Below are 20597 nucleotides of genomic sequence, written 5' to 3' on the forward strand. Positions count from 1 at the left end.
TGGCGTAGTAGTAGGATTTTAAGAAAAAAAATTAAATACGGAAAATCAATTATTTTATTTTAAAGGTTTTGTGATTTATCACCAAACAATTTCAACATCTTCAATGTAGGCTATCACATCAGGGGCATCTCAAAAAATCTTTTTCCTCTGATCTCCTAGTTTCTGCCTCTGTCTTTAGTATTTATAAATATTTTCCTATCCATAAACCATTTCCTAACTGGTGGACTTTGATATCACAAAAATTTTACTTATAATAATATGCTGAAATACATTTTCCAATACGCAAAAAATTAAAGCTAGACCTAAAAACCTGTAAAGTGTAAATAGTTAAGACTAAATTTCTAAGCCTAGCCCATGAAAGTACATTTTCCGTAAATCATATCCTAACATGAATGCATTTGTTAAGAATAAATGTTTTTTTTTAAATATGCTAATTAATTTCGTAAACAAGCATAAATTTTAGTTCGCCCTTCCTCCAAAATATCTAATAGAGCTAGTACATTATCGATAAATATACATGTTCTTGGGGAATAAGAGACGTTTTTTATCAAAGTAAGCCAAGTTTAAAGCTTATTGTCAATGGTTCCATAACAAAAACCACATTGTAACGTGATAATGGCTGCTCACTAATCCCAATTCCATGTGAAACTCTTTCAGTTTCTTTTGAGTTTCAAAATAGGGTTTTAGAAATAGATTTTTCCTATTTCATTAAATATAAGTATTAAAATTAGAATTGCTTCATTAAATTATGCATTTGTACTGTACTGTACACAATACCAGCATTTGAAATTGTATAACATTAAAACACAGTTTAAAAAAAAATATCAAGGTTTTCAATTCAGTTAAAAATAATTATATTAGATGTATTGTGTTTATATTTTTAACTTAATTGCATTGATGTTTTAAAAGCAAACCTCGGGCCTAAGAAACAGGCAAAGTGTAAATTGCTAAGACTAAATTTCTAACTCTAATAATGTGTAAATCAATTATACAATTATCTATTCATAAGTGTTAGAGACTTTATTACAATGAAATAAAACCATGTAGAAATGTATATGATATAAATTTAAGAAAACTCAAACATTCGACAGACATAACTTTTCTGTTTTAAATCAACAATTTTATTATTCTTTCTTATCATTTTTTTTATACAACCATTTGTTTTTATATAGATAACCTGAGGACGGCTATAATATGAACATATACCTAAAAAAATCGGGGATTAAACAAAAACAACCTTAAGTTTACTATTTTTATATATTCACACGTCCTCAATTATGCAAATTTTATATTAACATTTCTACTATAGATATTTCATAATTATCTCGTATAAAAGAGGGTCATTTTTGTACTATAAAACCATTCCATTCCTGAAATCCGCTACAGGAAAATCTGCAAAGGGATAAAAAACAAACATATATATATATATATATATATATATATATATATATATATATAGCTTTAATCAAATAAATAAATAAATATATTCCTTATGGATTATAAGTTCGCGAAAGGTGTGTATTATATTTAATTTCTTACATTTCGTTTCATTATTTAATGACTTTTTTTATTTTTTAAAAAAGTATGTCTTACTCTGAAGTCACACTCTGGTTTTTGGAGTTACAGCTTCAATTTTTTGATGGTGTCCCAGCCGTGTACTTAACAAACGGTGTCAATAGTATCGTTGTCTCAATTCAATCTTGGGATTGTCTTACTGAAAAATGGTCCTATGTCATTGACGCTCTGGGGTCACAAACAGGAATACGAATTACTCTACTAACGCCTACTATTGAGCAGTATTCGGATTGCTGTTACAACCATTACTTTCGCGTAACGTCGACAGGCGGAGAGTTTAATTGGATTCTGCAACCATTTAGTCAAAAGTATTTGCTAGATGAAATGTGTTTAACTTGGAGTTTGACGCTTAGCGTACCCCAGGTAATTGCGTTCGATCAGTGCAAACCCAGAATTGATGAGCAACTTTCCGTACTTCGGCAAAATCAATCATCCATCACCACAATGTATGAAGTTCTCGAACAAAAATTCAGAACTTTCTATAGTGTTTTAAAACCTTTGGAGAGGAGTGAGAATCCCTGTGGATTTTTAGAACTATACAGTGGATTCCGTCTCTCAAACGACTATTCTAAGCCTTTGGAAAACCTCTTTTTAGAAAAATTATGTGGGAATTGCCCCTTTGAAATATATTCTCTAATGAATTATTGTTTGAACGATATAAAACATTTACAATTACTGTTGGGAGACATACTGTAATTTTCTAAACAATATACAAAATACGAACCATTTTCATGTTTTATTATTATTAGGAATATGGATGAAAAAAAAAACACACATTAAATATTTATTTCAAATATCTGTAGAACCGAAGCCTCTCGATCCTCTTTCTGTATCTTCTTCAATTTGCTAATACAAACCAAAACAGGGAACTTGAAATAATAATAATAATAATTTTGGAGGGTGGAACATATCAATTTAACTCACAAGGCATTCCATAGGAACTGGCATCGAAATACATTCGCAAATAAGTTGAGCTATTCGATCGCCTCTGAAGATTTTAAATGCGTTTTTCCCGTGATTAATCAAGACAACCCCTATTGTACCAGTGTAATCTTTATCTATCACACCTGCTAAAACATCAATACCATGTTTTACGGAAAGACCCGAACGAGGGGCTAGAAATAAATAAATAAATATAAAACATGGTATTCGTTAAATAAATATATATATATATATATATATAATATTACCAATACGTCCGTAGCAGAAATCAGGTATAACTACACTTAAATCAGTATTTATTAGCTCTCTTGCCATGGGGGCTACAACATAGTTATATGCACTACATAAATCAAGACCTGCAGAGCCAGGTGTTTCTCGAGTAGGTGCGCATGCATATTTCGTTAATCTTAAGAATTTCAGAATTTGCTGAGGAATTTCCATTATGGATAAATATTAAAGACAAATATTAAAAAAAAATATTCTAACGAGTAAAGAAGTTTCAAACACAAATGACAAGTTTTACGAAAAAATTCCTTTTATAGCGTTTAACTCGATTTAAAATTCTTTAGATACGCTACTTAAGCTAATCTATGAAGTATTCTTAAAAACTGATCTTGTTATAGTGAAGATTAGTTGATTAAGCTAAGCAATTTACGAGCGACGTCCTAGCGTACTTGTAATTAAGAAAGTAAGTACTTAGTTTTACGATTTTGCTTAAAACTATGATTTTAAATCGATAAAGTGAAACACGTAAAGTGTCCCTGACCAAAATTGTTTCACAAACATCTGTACCGTTTAATAAGATACGAGTATGATAATAATTTCTAGAGCCCTATGTTCGATAATGATTCATTAGGAAAATTTGAATATAGTTTAAATTTTTAATTACTTATTTTTGGGTTGACTACCAATTTGGAGGACTACTGTTTTGATTTTGATATAACTAAATTTGATTGGTTTTCGAAAGGTTTTCTCTTCCACCCCCCTCACTGATGTCAGTTGTAAATTGTTTTTTTTTTCGAGTATAAAAAGGGTAAACAGAAAAATTGAGAGATAGTATTAAGAAAACAGCCAATTCGAATTGTTTCGGAATCGGCTCGAGGGACTAAGTACGTAGAAATACCTCAATTGTAAATTCTAAACTTTGTATATATATTATATTCAATCATTCATTCTTACTAATTTTATAGTAATGGATCCTATTTCCATAACTTTGGCCTCGGGAAATGAGTACGTCGGTACGACAACCGAATCTATGATTTGCTTTCACTGCGGCGAATGTACGGAAGAATTGGCTGTAAGAGGTGGAGGACTGTTCTTTTGCTGGGGTCGAGAGTGCGCGCATTATCAAATGGGTGTAATTTTTCGACATGGTAATTTCTATACCAAACACATCCCCGGGCATCTTATAAAGGAGTTCCCGCCCCATCTCCGTTGTACGTACTGTGGAAGAAGAGGGTCGAAGAGAAGCCGTTGACGGGAGGAGTGCTCAGCGTTCGATTTCATGGGATGCTGTCATTACCCTAAGCCTCCCAGAGACCGAACTGTAGTTCGTTTTATAAATAAATAAATTAATAAAATTGCGAATAATTTACAAATAAATGTCTATTGACTTTTCTTCATCCTATAATATAAGTTTATTCCTAAATTTTTAAGCTTATTACAATAAGATTTCTTTAAGAGAGAGAGAAAAGAATTGTTTAAATTATTAAGTTAGGGTTATAAGTCAACATGATAACTTATATCCTGGGTATAATTTACTAAACTTCAATAACTTTGACTTGATAAAGTAGGTAATATATGATTCCATCTAAGTATACAAAAAATGCTTCAATCTTTCAATAACTTTATTTAAATTACATTGATTGTGAAAAGGCATAATTTAAGTATGCGACATCATTTAAACAATGAGAAATTAATTCGTTTATATCGTTGGGGGGAATACCCTGTAAATTCAACTCACAATCAATGTAATTTAAATAAATTTATTGAAAGATTGAATCATTTTTTTGTATACTTAGATGGATTCATATATTACCTACTTTATCAAGTCAAAGTTATTGAAGTTTAGTAAATTATACCCAGGATATAAGTTATCATGTTGACTTATAACCCTAACTTAATAATTTAAACAATTCTTTTCTCTCTCTCTTAAAGAAATCTTATTGTAATAAGCTTAAAAATTTAGGAATAAACTTATATTATAGGATGAAGAAAAGTCAATAGACATTTATTTGTAAATTATTCGCAATTTTATTAATTTATTTATTTATAAAACGAACTACAGTTCGGTCTCTGGGAGGCTTAGGGTAATGACAGCATCCCATGAAATCGAACGCTGAGCACTCCTCCCGTCGACGGCTTCTCTTCGACCCTCTTCTTCCACAGTACGTACAACGGAGATGGGGCGGGAACTCCTTTGTAAGATGCCCGGGGATGTGTTTGGTATAGACATTACCATGTCGAAAAATTACACCCATTTGATAATGCGCGCACTCTCGACCCCCCAGCAAAAGAACAGTCCTCCACCTCTTACAGCCAATTCTTCCGTACATTCGTCGCAGTGAAGGCAAATCATAGATTCGGTTGTCGTACCGACGTACTCATATCCCGAGGCCAAAGTTATGGAAATAGGATCCATTACTATAAAATTAGTAAGAATGAATGATTGAATATAATATATATATACAAAGTTTAGAATTTACAATTGAGGTATTTCTACGTACTTAGTCCCTCGAACCGATTCCGAAACAATTCGAATTGGCTGTTTTCTTAATACTATCTCTCAATTTTTCTGTTTACCCTTTTTATACTCGAAAAAAAACCAATTTACAACTGACATCATAATTATAAACTGGGGGCAGGGGGTGAGGGGGTTGGAAGAGAAAACCTTTCGAAAACCAATCAAATTTAGTTATATCAAAATCAAAACAGTAGTCCTCCAAATTGGTAGTCAACCCAAAAATAAGTAATTAAAAATTTAAACTATATTCAAATTTTCCTAATGAATCATTATTGAACATAGGGCTCTAGAAATCGTTATCATACTCGTATCTTATTAAACGGTACAGATGTTTGTGAAACAATTTTGGTCAGGGTCACTTTACGTGTTTCACTTTATCGATTTAAAATCATAGTTTTAAGTAAAATCGTAAAACTAAGTACTTACTTTCTTAATTACAAGTACGCTAGGATGTCGCTCGTAAATTGCTTAGCTTAATCAACTAATCTTCACTATAACAAGATCAGTTTACAAGAATACTTCATAGATTATCTTAAGTAGCGTATCTAAAGAATTTTAAATCGAGTTAAACGCTATAAAAGGAATTTTTTCGTAAAACTTGTCATTTGTGTTTGAAACTTCTTTACTCGTTAGAATATTTTTTTTTAATATTTGTCTTTAATATTTATCCATAATGGAAATTCCTCAGCAAATTCGGAAATTCGTAAGATTAACGAAATATGCATGCGCACCTACTCGAGAAACACCTGGCTCTGCAGGTCTTGATTTATGTAGTGCATATAACTATGTTGTAGCCCCCATGGCAAGAGAGCTAATAAATACTGATTTAAGTGTAGTTATACCTGATTTCTGCTACGGACGTATTGGTAATATTATATTTATATACAGGGTCTTTTTTTTGCTCGGAAAAGTGTTTTTTTTCAAAAACTATTTATAGTATTGATTTCAAATTTGGAAGGTCAATTCTCTATACCGGGGGACATCAGTTTGAGAAATTTGAGCGTTTTCGGTAATGTTTTTCACCAATTTTGAAAAATTATTTTTCGACCACTAGGTGCGAGATAAAAAATTTCTATTATAAAGTTGTAGGCCGTCATCGAAAACCCTTAAAAATTGTTCACTCGACGAAAAACAATTTATTTATCAGTGAAAATTCGAGCTTGAAAAATTTACAAATTGGTGAAGCCAAATTACGATTGTTTGAAACGATAATTGAAACCGAATTACCTAATCCAGTTGAAACTTTGGTTAAAAAAACGACCGGATTTAAAAAACACGAGGCTATTGGTCAATCCTAAACATGCATTGGGTATTTAAAGGAAAACTTTGGGAGATTATTATCAGTGTTTGATAATATTTCGAACAATGCCTCGTTATTCAGTAGCTGAGCGTACCGAGATAGTTGCCATTTACTATGGAGAAGCCGCGCAAAACCTTAGAAGAGTGACTGAAATCTTCGCAGAAAGACATCCAAATGGAGCACCATCTGTAAATACAGTAAGACGAGCAATTCACGATTTCAATCAATTTGGTAACTTGCAACCTAGGTTTCGCGGATTGGGTCAACCGGACTTAGACTTCGAGAACAATGTACTCGCGTACTTTGTGGCATATCCTCGTCACAGTTGCGCTAACGCCGCTGCTGATTTGGGTTGTTCTGCAAATCGTGTGTGGAAAATTCTTCGTAAGAATCGCTATCACCCATACAGAGCTACGCTCCACCAAGGACTAATTGACGGAGACCATCAAAGACGTTATGAATTTAACAACTGGTTACTAAGTGCTGTCCAAGAAGATAGACAATTTTTGCGCCATGTTTTGTTCTCCGACGAAGCGTCATTTTCTAGAGATGGGCCCTTTAATCATCAAAACAGCCATCTTTGGTCTCACATCAACCCACATTGGGGTTTTGAATATCATCACCAGGTTCAATTTGAACGGGTCAATGTTTGGGTTGGACTTGTTGGAAACCGTTTGATTGGTCCCTTTTTCCTGCCGACGAACCTCAACGGCCAAAGGTATTTACATTTTCTACAGAACGAACTGAGTGACGCAATCGACGACCTTCCATTGGCTGAAAGACGTCAGTTGTGGTTTCAGCAAGATGGCGCCCCTCCGCATTTTTCCCGGCAAGTAACTGAGCACCTCAACAACGAGTTTCCTGAAAGGTGGAAAGGGAGAAATGGTCCAGTGCATTGGCCAGCAAGGTCACCTGACCTAACACCGCTGGATTATTTTCTCTGGGGATTCGTTAAAGCAAAGGTATACGCCACGCCCATTGAAACTAGGGAGGAACTCATTAGACGAATAATCAGTGCTTTCCGAGACGTCACACCAGAAATGGTAGAGAAAGCGTTTGAGAACTTAATTGTCCGCGCACAAACCTGTGTTGCAGCCAATGGTGATATTATTGAAAATGTTTTGTAAAAATTTATGTGAATAAAATATCTGCATTTAAAAACCAAACGTGTAAATTTTTTCAAGTGTGAAAACTCTACTACGTTTGTATTAGACTTGTTCCCTTTTCAATTATCGTTTCAAACAATCGTAATTTGGCTTCACCAACTTGTAAATTTTTCAAGCTCGAATTTTCACTGATAAATAAGTTGTTTTTAGTCGAGTGAACAATTTTTAAGGGTTTTCGATGACGGCCTACAACTTTATAATAGAAATTTTTTATCTCGCACCTAGTGGTCGAAAAATAATTTTTCAAAATTGGTGAAAAACATTACCGAAAACGCTCAAATTTCTCAAACTGATGTCCCCCGGTATAGAGAATTGACCTTCCAAATTTGAAATCGGTACTATAAATAGTTTTTGAAAAAAAAACACTTTTCCGAGCAAAAAAAAAGACCCTGTATATATATTTATTTAACGAATACCATGTTTTATATTTATTTATTTATTTCTAGCCCCTCGTTCGGGTCTTTCCGTAAAACATGGTATTGATGTTTTAGCAGGTGTGATAGATAAAGATTACACTGGTACAATAGGGGTTGTCTTGATTAATCACGGGAAAAACGCATTTAAAATCTTCAGAGGCGATCGAATAGCTCAACTTATCTGCGAATGTATTTCGATGCCAGTTCCTATGGAATGCCTTGTGAGTTAAATTGATATGTTCCACCCTCCAAAATTATTATTATTATTATTATTTCAAGTTCCCTGTTTTGGTTTGTATTAGCAAATTGAAGAAGATACAGAAAGAGGATCGAGAGGCTTCGGTTCTACAGATATTTGAAATAAATATTTAATGTGTGTTTTTTTTTTCATCCATATTCCTAATAATAATAAAACATGAAAATGGTTCGTATTTTGTTTATTGTTTAGAAAATTACAGTATGTCTCCCAACAGTGTGACTTCAGAGTAAGACATACTTTTTTAAAAAATAAAAAAAATCATTAAATAATGAAACGAAATGTAAGAAATTAAATATAATACACACCTTTCGCGAAGTTATAATCCATAAGGAATATATTTATTAATTTATTTGATTAAAGCTATATATATATATATATATATATATATATATATATATATATATATATATATGTTTGTTTTTTATCCCTTTGCAGATTTTCCTGTAGCGGATTTCAGGAATGGAATGATTTTATAGTACAAAAATGACCCTCTTTTATAAGAGATAATTATGAAATATGTATAGTAGAAATGTTAATATAAATTTTGCATAATTGAGGACGTGTGAATATATAAAAATAGTAAACTTAAGGTTGTTTTTGTTTAATCCCCGATTTTTTTTAGGTATATGTTCATATTATAGCCGTCCTCAGGTTATCTATATAAAAACAAATGGTTGTATAAAAAAAATGATAAGAAAGAATAATAAAATTGTTGATTTAAAACAGAAAAGTTATGTCTGTCGAATGTTTGAGTTTTCTTAAATTTATATCATATACATTTCTACATGGTTTTATTTCATTGTAATAAAGTCTCTAACACTTATGAATAGATAATTGTATAATTGATTTACACATTATTAGAGTTAGAAATTTAGTCTTAGCAATTTACACTTTGCCTGTTTCTTAGGCCCGAGGTTTGCTTTTAAAACATCAATGCAATTAAGTTAAAAATATAAACACAATACATCTAATATAATTATTTTTAACTGAATTGAAAACCTTGATATTTTTTTTTAAACTGTGTTTTAATGTTATACAATTTCAAATGCTGGTATTGTGTACAGTACAGTACAAATGCATAATTTAATGAAGCAATTCTAATTTTAATACTTATATTTAATGAAATAGGAAAAATCTATTTCTAAAACCCTATTTTGAAACTCAAAAGAAACTGAAAGAGTTTCACATGGAATTGGGATTAGTGAGCAGCCATTATCACGTTACAATGTGGTTTTTGTTATGGAACCATTGACAATAAGCTTTAAACTTGGCTTACTTTGATAAAAAACGTCTCTTATTCCCCAAGAACATGTATATTTATCGAGAATGTACTAGCTCTATTAGATATTTTGGAGGAAGGGCGAACTAAAATTTATGCTTGTTTACGAAATTAATTAGCATATTTAAAAAAAAACATTTATTCTTAACAAATGCATTCATGTTAGGATATGATTTACGGAAAATGTACTTTCATCGGCTAGGCTTAGAAATTTAGTCTTAACTATTTACACTTTACAGGTTTTTAGGTCTAGCTTTAATTTTTTGCGTATTGGAAAATGTATTTCAGCATATTATTATAAGTAAAATTTTAGTGATATCAAAGTCCACCAGTTAGGAAATGGTTTATGGATAGGAAAATATTTATAAATACTAAAGACAGAGGCAGAAACTAGGAGATCAGAGGAAAAAGATTTTTTGAGATGCCCCTGATGTGATAGCCTACATTGAAGATGTTGAAATTGTTTGGTGAGAAATCACAAAACCTTTAAAATAAAATAATTGATTTTCCGTATTTAATTTTTTTTCTTAAAATCCTACTACTACGCCAAGAATGTATTTATGTATTTATTTATTTATACTCAGGGAGAATGAATATGTCGAGAATATTTTTAGCGTTTCTCCAATTCCACTCGTTGAGATCTTTTAATATCACTGCTTTGAGAACCATGGCGCCATCTAAACTTTGAAATAATCCTTAATTAAATATATTGATAAAAGAACTCTAGTGATGACACTTCCACTATTTTCAGTGACGTACCGATTCTCACGTGACTTTCATTTTCTGTGCGCGCGCACCCGATTAATAAGATAACTGAACTTTGAGCAATGGATTTTTTTCCACTGGTACTTAAGATATGCCGTCAGGGTAGTCATGGGAATCAATTCTTAGTTACAGTTTTCGTTATCTCAATAAAGAGTCTTAGCATTGGGAATAGTCATTGAAGGTCACGCTGAAAAGTAAGTTAAAATAATAATAATAATAATCAGCTAGGCTATTTTATTATATTTAAAATGAAATTTTTAGGCATTCTTTTATATATATATATTGGAAATGTATTAGACAGAAATTAGGCCTAGTAGGGGTAAGATTAGCGTAGAAATTAAGTTACTATCACGTGACTCGTTCATTTTTCTGTGCACGCGCACGTTTAATAAGATAACTGAACTTTGAGCAATGGATTTTTTTCCACCGGTACTTAAGATATGCCGTCAGTGTAGTCATGGGATTTTTCACTCTTAATAAATACTTTAAAATGTAAAAAATAAGACTCATTATTGAAAAAAACATAACACTTAGCCATTTTTTAGCAATCTTCTACGTAACTCAATTTTCCAAGAGGATTGTTTTCCGTAAACATTTTCAAGTGAGAGCTCGATTTTGATATCGTCAACGTGGTATTTCCAAAACTCTCCTTCGAGTAGCAAAGGGTTTTTTCCAAATACTCAAGTGGGTTAATATCTGCCGTCAATCATTAGAGGCAGTTTAAACTGTCAGAGAGAGAGAGAGACAGCCAATAGAATTTGAGGGGTATTTGAAGTTTAGATCACGTGATGAATTATTCTCAACAAGATAGGAATAAATTAATCTTCCGTGCGTCATTTCTCTACGGCGCATTGACGAGTAAAGACCTGCTGACGGATCGCTCAGTCTTTTCTACAGCTCGACAAAGGATTTCTACCTGTAAAGTAAGTAACTATTTTTTCTTTGTAATAGACTATAATTTTAGACATATTTAAAACAATTTGCATATTGAAAAAGCGTTTATATTGAGAATTTTAGCGTAGAAATTTAACCATATTGATAAAATTAGGTTTAGTAGACTTAGGGGTAAATGTAGGCTTAGAGAATGTATCATTTGAAACTATAGAACGTATTTGGTCTAGATCAGCTATGGACATTGAAGTGTATCGACTTGAAACGTTTCGTCACTGGAAAAATCCGCACGTCACTAAGGAGCAACTAGCGAAGGCTGGATTCTACTATATTCAGCGGGGCGATGAAGTACGATGTTACAAATGCCATGGCGTATTAGAAGGATGGAAATCAGGAGACGTACCAGAACTTGAACATGCTAGATTCTTTCCAAACTGTCCGGCTAGGGATAATTCACCATCGGAAAAAAAGTACCTTTCGCTAGAATGGGACATTCCCCCGACGCCAAAAGCAACTACGGTCTCTGACAAAAGCTTCTCACCTGTACCTGAAGAAGACGTTTGTGACTGTCCCTCGGACGTCAGACGATACTGCTGCTAAACACTACAAATTCGTGAGTTAGAACTTTTAATTAAATTAAGTTGCAGGAGATCGTTTCACCCCATTTAAATGCCTGTAAACTTAACTACTTTAATTTGTTTTAATTGTGTAATGTACAAGATAACCATCTAATGGAATATCTGATAGTACCTACTAACATGTAAAACAAAGTTCTAAAATAAAAAATTAAATGTAAATAACTTGTTTTTATTGCCTAGAGATTAGAAATTAAGGGGTTCGGAAGCGATAAGCAAACGGGTAAAAATCTAATCTCCAGATATCTGCGCTAGGAAAACTAATTTTGGAGAATGGGGATGGGGGAAAGCAACCGGTGAACGAGAGATAAAGTATCCAGCGAATGGGGGGTGGGGGAAAGCAGCTGGTGAACGGGAGAGAGAATCTGGTGATTAGAAATTCTGGTGATTAAGGGAGGAACGCAATGGGGGAAAGGAGCGGGTGAACGAGAGAGAGAGAGAATCTGGTGATTAGAAATTCTGGTGATTAAGGGAGGAACGGGGGAAAGCACCGGGTGAACGAAAGAGAAATTCTTGTGATTAAGGGAGGAACGCAATGGGGGAAAGGAGCGGGTGAACGAGAGAGAGAATCTGGTGATTAGAAATTCTATTGATTAAGGGAGGAACGGGGGAAAGCAGCGGGTGAACGAGAGAGAGAATCTGGTGATTAGAAATTCTGGTGATTAAGGGAGGAACGGGGGAAAGCAGCGGGTGAACGAGAGAGAGAATCTGGTGATTAGAAATTCTGGTGATTAAGGGAGGAACGGGGGAAAGCAGCGGGTGAATGAGAATCTGGTGATTAGAAATTCTGGTGATTAAGGGAGGAACGGGAGAGGCGCGGGTGAACGGCAGGAGCCAAGCAACAGCTTTGTGTCCTTCTGGTGAATGAGAATTTCATTCTCATTCACCAGCGGGACATCCCTTTTCTCTAACGGTACCGACCTACCCAAAATATTTCCTTCCGAGATGAATTTGGAGAGGGGAGTAAAAACCGAGTATCTTTTATTGAAGCGTCCCTTTAGTTACAAAAAACATTCATTTTTAGCAATCATACAAACGTTACAATTAAAATAGCCTTTTCCCAACAAATTTAAAAAACAAACCTATGGCCACCTCCCAACTTGTTATTTTGAAAGACCTGATTGATCAATGACAAATTGACTTGTTAAAAAATTAAGCGTTTTAGTTTTAAACAATATTTAAATACAACTTCACAGCAGAAACATTTCACGGAATTTTTAACTTTAGTCTGTTTACGAGCTTTCTTTTCAATATACGCTAAAACTTTATAGATAATGAATTACGTGGTGTTATTTATGTTCCATTTGAATTTTAACAAAAGTCAATCAGATAATTAAAACCAGAGTTGCGTTTTTCTTGATTATGGTAATGGTGTTAGTAATAGTATTACAATTTGTAAAATGTAAAAAAGGCCATTTTAAATCTTGGTATACCAGAAACCAATAATATATAATTCGGAAAAGTAATCTTAGGTAATCGAAATTTTTACAAAATAGGACTTTTTGCGCCAATGCACGGGATCACCGGGAAAATAAACTAAGTAACTCTGCGTGAAATACTCCTTGAGTCTATCGCCGACTCTCCATTCCCATATTTTCGTGACGCCCTGAATCACTGGGAGCTGCGTACTCAAGTTCCTGTACCGTCACCTGATCAGTGGAAACATCAACGCGTGTGGGAGGGTCCTGTCGTTGAAAAATTGATCGCTCTCTTGTCTAACCACGCTTCAAGTGACTGTGCCAAGGCGAGGTTGCTCTCCGTAAGCACTAAAGAATCCGGCTGCTGGTTGAACGCTCTCCCGTCATCGTCATTGGGGAAATACTTAAACGATGACTCATTCCGAATAGCCATCGGCCTTCGTTTGGGCGCCCGCGTATGTGTGCCGCATTCTTGCAACTGCGGTAGCCAAGTCGATTCCTTTGGAACCCATGGTCTAAGTTGTAAGAAGAGTGCGGGTAGGCTTTCGCTTCATGGTGCGGTGAACGATATTCTTAAACGCGCTTTGGTGTCCGCTGAGGCTCCGGCCATCCTGGAGCTCCCAGGTCTATCGCGTGAGGATGGAAAGCGTCCCGACGGTTTACCCATGGTTCCCTGGTCTGGTGGTAAATCCCTAGTGTGGGATTTTACCTGCACCGACCCTCTAGTGCCATCCTATTTCTTCTTCAGCCCCTCTCTGGGCCGCTTCCCTGGCTCAACAAAAGAAGAAAGCCAAGTATGAAGTCCTAGAAACCTGTTACGTGTTTAAAGCCGTGGCAGTCGAAACCCTTGGGTCCTTCGGGCGTGATGGCCTAGCTTTGGTTCACTCCATTGGCCAAAGAATTCGCGAAGTGACTGGCGAGACGCACTCGGTACAGTACCTACTTCAACGCATTGCAATAGCCTTCCAAAGAGGCAACGCGGCTTCGGTACTAAACACTTTTAACCCAGGCTCCTCGCTAGAAGACTATTTGTTTAAATTACCTTAACGGTTTTATAGCTGTACAACTTCATTAACTTGTATTCAAATGTTGATTTTTTCTTCGAACTAAATTAAACGTGGCCTAGTAACTGTGATACATTTAATACTATATTGCACCAGGCAAAGAACAGAAATATACAGCGTCTCGATTTAAGGTTTTTATCAAAAACCATATTACTTAAAATTATTAAATTTTCAAGGTTTATTCAATTAATTAATTCAATATATTAAAATCGCGGAAATCGAAGCATTGTTTAGGGTTTTGCATGATTTATTTTTGTCTAGTAGCTCAAAGGGTAAAGGTGAAGAGCATACAGAAAAAGTAGTAAAACAATTGGCTCGGTCGAAAAACACTTATTTTTCCCGGAGTTTTGAGGTCATGACAGAAACAAATTGGTAGTAGGAGCCAATAACTTTTTAAACCAAGAAAATCAATTCACTAAAATATATGATTGTTCGAATAAACGTATCAAATATCCGAAAAAAACTTTTAAAGCGAATTCAAAAACAAGACTCACATATCTACCATTTTTATTTTATTTAACGTTGGTTTAAAATTTAGTATTTAATTTAGTATTTTAAGTGACACCGCTGTAAAGAATCAATATTCAAACTAATTTGAGTAATGTTCGTTATTCTAGAACAGCATGCCTATATGCTTAAGCCAAATCTTGGTGATTGGAATCGGGATTCTCGATTAGTATATCAGTTACTAAGATATCGATATCCCAACGGAAGAAATAGTCACACGACGGTTCTCTAAGTTAATAAAGAATTCAATAATACCCAAAATATTAATCAGTGGTTAAGTGGACAAAGTCGTTACAATAACGAAATGAACGGCGTTGTCTTGGCGTTCTTCGTTGCTAAACCTTGATTGAGAATCAAACCTGTAAGCAACGACCTGGGTGTAACAATGACTTTTTTTCTGGAGAGTACTCAACTGCCACCGATTCCATCCCTACCGAGCAACCCTCCACCAATCATTCCATGATGAAGACTTGCAACGCCGTTGCGAGTTTTGCCACTGGCTCATCATCCTGTTAGGTGAAAACCAGGATTTTCAGCGTCTAATTTTAGGTCCGATATGTGCTCTTTTTCGAGGGATGGACCATTTAATCACCAGAACAATCATATGTGGATCAACGGGAAACTCCAATAGTGATTTCATTATAACCATCAACAACAGCTTCGAGTAAATGTGTGGGCAGGTATCTTAGGCGAAAGACTTATTGGTCCAAATTTCCATGTGGCTAAACTTTATGGTCTTAATTACTTAGCCTTTCTTCAAAATGAGGTATTGGACATATTTGATGACCTTCCTTTTGGCAATTACAGATCTTTTCAACAAAACGGTGTTCCAGTTCACCACCACCGAGACTTTTTTGAGTACTTCAGCGTTAGAGAGCTTATGCAGATCGCTTTAGAAGTTTTAAAGAAAACGTCGAGAGTCACGTTATCATTCTAAACCATTTTATTTTCCGTTAATAACAAGTAACCTTTTAAAACTTAAATACGCTGCCATATTTCTTTCAAGCTGATGTGACACGTAGTATAATATGTATAGCGTTTAAATAAAAATATTGAACATTACAATTTTCATGCTCAACAAATCTAGAAATAATAATGTCAGTTTGATCCTTTTATATCAACGTTCGTTTAAGCCATCGTAAATACTGGTTGAAATTTAAAAGCTCCTAAGCCTGGATTATTTTGGGTGAAATACAACTACGGAGAAACATTTAAAGTTAAACAAATGTTTGTGTTTAGACAACGCTCAGAGTTATACATAAAGAGCGTTTTAGTATTGGTTAAACATGTTTTTTATTTTCTTCAAAAACCCGGGTACAGCAAATATTTCTAAAATGTGTTAAGATTCTAATATAACTGTAATTGCTTTCTTAAGCAGTCAAAGTTAATACACACTTAAATTATTTTAAAGAATTTAAAAACTTGAATGTGGTCCTGCTAAACCTCTACTGAGTTCCTAAATAGATGGATTGGGAGGAATGGATATGAACGTTGGCTTCCGAGATCCACAGACTTAACACCTCTGGCCTTCTTCTACTAGGGTTTTATCGAAGACCAAGTATAACGTACGCTTGATACAAGCTACGAAAACTTATAGTAGATAATCGATGAAGCTTGTCGTCTTGTGATGCCAACAATAATTCAAAACTCCAGGGCCATGCTTGGGGGGGGGGGGGGGGGCGAGCCGGCCGGTCACCCAGGGCCGCTAAATTTTACCATAGGGATTTATATACCGGAGGGCCGCTACACTCAGTTTCGCCCATGCATTTCGCCCGGGGCCGCGAGACCTTTAAGCACGGCTCTGCAACGCTCTTTTAAAAATATGATAAACCGTGCCAAAATGTTTATCGCAGCAGACGGTGGTATCTTTGAACCGGTTTTGTAATTTTTAAACCGTTATCTTGAAAAGTTCTTTTTTCGGAAATCTGAATTGTTTTTTCCAATATACATTTTAGTCATTTGCTTATATTCGTTTAAATAACCAATTCCCTCAAAACCCAGGGAAAATGAGCGTTTTTCGACTGAACCAACTGTTATTCTTAATTTTAACAGAATACTTTTTGATTTTCTTATTGAAACTTTTGGTCTATATAACTTGATAATATCATTAATAAACGTTATATACTTTTTGAGAAAAAAGCGTGTAAAGACCAATCTGAAAGACCATGTTTAAAATTATATATTCAATAAACAAGCAATAATAAACTAAAACACGTACATACACACTTGGGCGTTTTGAAATGAAGTAGTGTATTGAAATTTCTTGTTTGCCCCTGCTGTCTAGCGAAATAACTTTATATCTTCTTTATTTTAATTTTTTTAATGTATTATTACCGAAGTTTTCTTAGATTGAATGAAATCAAATACCACCTTACTAACAAAGACACAAATCAACGTACAAATCGAATAATACGTGGAATGATTGCAGCTAGATTGAGATGGCGAAAACCTTACACTAGCTACATTGACTTGTCACTGGATGACGTTCTGAGCGCTATTCGCCTTTATTATTTTGGAATTTTACTCTCGGTCGTGGCGTTTGCCGTTGAATGTTTCTTTTACTTCGCTATGTATTATTATAATTGGGAAGGACATAAAATATAAATATCTTGGTAAGTTTTTCAATCGCATTACGCCACTGGTGTCACAACTTAAAAAATATAAATATGAAAATCGTACTTTTTGATCAATTTTTTAAATATTATTGATATTTTGAACAATTAAATTTGGTGTTTTAGATTATGAAATGTGTTGTTTGAAATGACAACGTAATTTGTAAAGAGTTAACAAAATGATTAAAATTCAGCGAAGTTTCTTCAGTTTTGAATATGAAGTAACCTGATAATGAATTATATTTTGTGAAGGCAATTTTGAATTTGAAGCAGACTGATCATGAATTACAATTTGTAAATGCAACTTATTGCATTAGACAATTTTCAGTAATAACAACGCAGAATAAGCGCTTTAAAACCAAAAATAAAATGCAACTAGTCACAACAATTATTAAGCTAGATCTTGCGTCATCAGTCCACGATGATGTTGCTTTTTTGTAGACGCGTATAAGTGTAGGACTTAAAATATTGTGTAATAACTAGATAACACGTTGCTTATTTTGTTATTTGTATGTGCGTGTTTAGTCGCTTACTCTATTTGTTTCATAGTTAATATGTCATTGAAATTAAGTAAATAGTTTTATTTTATTACATGCTTGGTAGAAGAACGACCATCGTCTGCTCTTTCGCCAAACCGCAACGAAATGTTTCAAACTCGCTGATATAATAATCAGCTAGGCTAATACCCAAGGCACCACCTTAGGCCCAAGTCATCTTGCGACTTTTAATGCCTTTAAACAGGTGGCCGGGTTACAATGCGTAGGAGGGTGGTGGCAAGCCCTGCATGCCACGCGAGCCAACAGCTCCCTACACTAACTATTACCGTTAACCTCAACAAGTTTTTATGGAAGGGGAAACTGAAGAACTCGGGGGAAAACCCCTTAATCCAGTGGGGAGAGAACTTGCAAACTCAACGCAGAAGGAGTTGTTCCGAGTTTTTCACTCAGTGCCACAAGCTGGGATCGAACCCGGCTCCTCTTGCTGCGAGGTGAAAGTGCTAACCACTCTGCCACCCCACTTTACACTACACTTTATTTTAATGAAACCCTAATTTTCCGCTTCATTATGTTCAATAAATTTTTAACTAGATAAAATTTTATTTGTGACCACATTTTTCAATATGGCGAAAAATAAAGAATATAATTAATTAAAGTTAATTAAGTGTTCAATTATTTCTTGGATAAATGTTTATAATTTTTCTCGCTATTAGCCGCAATGGCGCTTTGGCAGTGACGGTGATCCTTAATAATCACTAAAAATATGTCGATATATTTCTTCTCAGCTCGATTTTTGTTTAGGATCAAATGAAGTTGTATTTAGCTGAATTCATCAAGAAATACGTTTTTCCATTAATCAACTTACAATAACTTTGAACGCGCTCTGCTCGTTATCAATTCATAATATTTTTGAAAGCAATGGCTTAAAAACTCTGAAAGCTTCCATCACCATCATCTGTCCCAAGTTGAGATGAAAACAATCATCGCCGCGGTAAAAATTTTACAAAATTACCTCCAATAACTGCTAGGTAAGGAAAGACGGCGGAGGTGATTAGGAAATTTTAAAATAGCGTAGATTTTACGCGAAACAAATCTACCTTTAATTTGGCAAAGATAACCCTACAGTTGCGTTTTTGAATATTACCAATACTAGGTATTAGAATTTCTTAAAATTACTCTGTTAAAATATTAAGAGTTTTCAAAGGTGTTGGTGCTATATTCATTGTGCTGACGATAACAAGTCTTCGGCCGTTGGGATTTTGGCACTTATTTGCGATTATCTCCAAAACTATGAATGATAGCAAGTTCAAACCAATTTTATTTTTAATATTTTACTAATACCTATCATACCTATATGTCTTGATTCACGTGTAGCAGTTCCATATCCGCCAGAAACGCCAAATATCGTTTTTGATAACTTTTTTAATAATGATGTAACGCCCTTGAAACCTGCATTTTTGGAATCAAAAGGGTCGATTCATATTTAAATAGTGCCATTGTTATCCGGCTACGTCGAACGGCTGCTAAGATATGGCCGATCGAAAATTCAAGTCAAGTACCCGCTGGTAGTAAAAAAAGAGTGATTTTAGAGTTATATTAAAATGACCACATTTCTTTCTAGAAAGGCCTGATGAAATGTGTGCAGTTACACTGCAGTAGCCTGTTTGAATTGTTAAAGGGACTTTCAAGAAAGACCTAGTTGAATTGAAATAAGTCATTCAGTCGTAACTTTGGGTTCACAATGTACGGCATGTTAACTTTAATAACTTTCTTAATTAAATTAATTGCAAATCTCTTTTATTGATGACTATTTTCCCAGCAAACACAAATCTTCCCTGGGACGTCCCAGCATGGTCCATAGAGCCCAGCTTGGTCCCGTCCAAAATTCGTCCTGCGGGACGAATAACGGACGTCCCATTTTAGTCCTCGTAGAACCAATTTCGCGACATCCGATATTCAGCCCAATCGACGTCGCATGGATCTCCACTATTCGTCCATCAATGCTATCTAGAGGCGCGTTTATCAGTAATTAATTTTAATTTGTTTCCCCTGTATTTGTATTTGAGCTGATAATGATTAATGAACCACAAAATATTTATTTTATTATGAATATTATTATTTAAATTTACGAGTTTATTTAACGTGAATTAATGAAATTACGTGTTAAATCAAAACAACTTAATTATTTAATTAATTTTATCTGTTCTTAATTTTTATATTTTTTATATTATTTTCTTAATTTTTATTTCCATTATTTTCATTTTATGAATTATTTCTACAATCACAGCCAATTACTGCGAAAAAGCTGATCTAAGTTGGCCGCGCTAAAGTCCTTTTAAAATATCTGGTAGCCCAGTTTGTAGTTTCTTTTGTACGACGCGGGCTTGACTAACCGACACACCGACACACCCGTCACACTTTTTCCCCCTCAACTCCCAGACTAAAAAACACACCTCACACACCGTACACACCCGTTTTCTCTCTCGTTCGTATTGCAACATACTCGCATTCCTTCGTCGTTGAATTGG

At 34.4% G+C, this 20597-nt stretch overlaps 1 protein-coding gene across 1 annotated transcript in view; it reads left to right on the forward strand.

Annotated features, from left to right (window-relative positions):
• LOC149931632 (death-associated inhibitor of apoptosis 2-like) overlaps positions 1 to 11942 on the forward strand; it is a 300479-nt gene extending 288537 nt beyond the window's left edge. Inside the window, exon 3 of the mRNA XM_090156243.1 lies at positions 11567 to 11942. Coding sequence (XP_090012369.1) covers positions 11574 to 11936 — 363 coding nt within the window. The 5' untranslated portion in view covers positions 11567 to 11573 and the 3' untranslated portion in view covers positions 11937 to 11942. The remainder of the gene's footprint in view (positions 1 to 11566) is intronic.
• The last annotated feature ends 8655 nt before the right edge of the window (positions 11943 to 20597 follow it).

Source organism: Leiobunum rupestre, chromosome 8 (assembly GCF_980474605.1).
Source record: "Leiobunum rupestre chromosome 8, qqLeiRupe1.1.hap1, whole genome shotgun sequence".
Taxonomy (NCBI): Eukaryota; Metazoa; Arthropoda; class Arachnida; order Opiliones; family Sclerosomatidae; genus Leiobunum; species Leiobunum rupestre.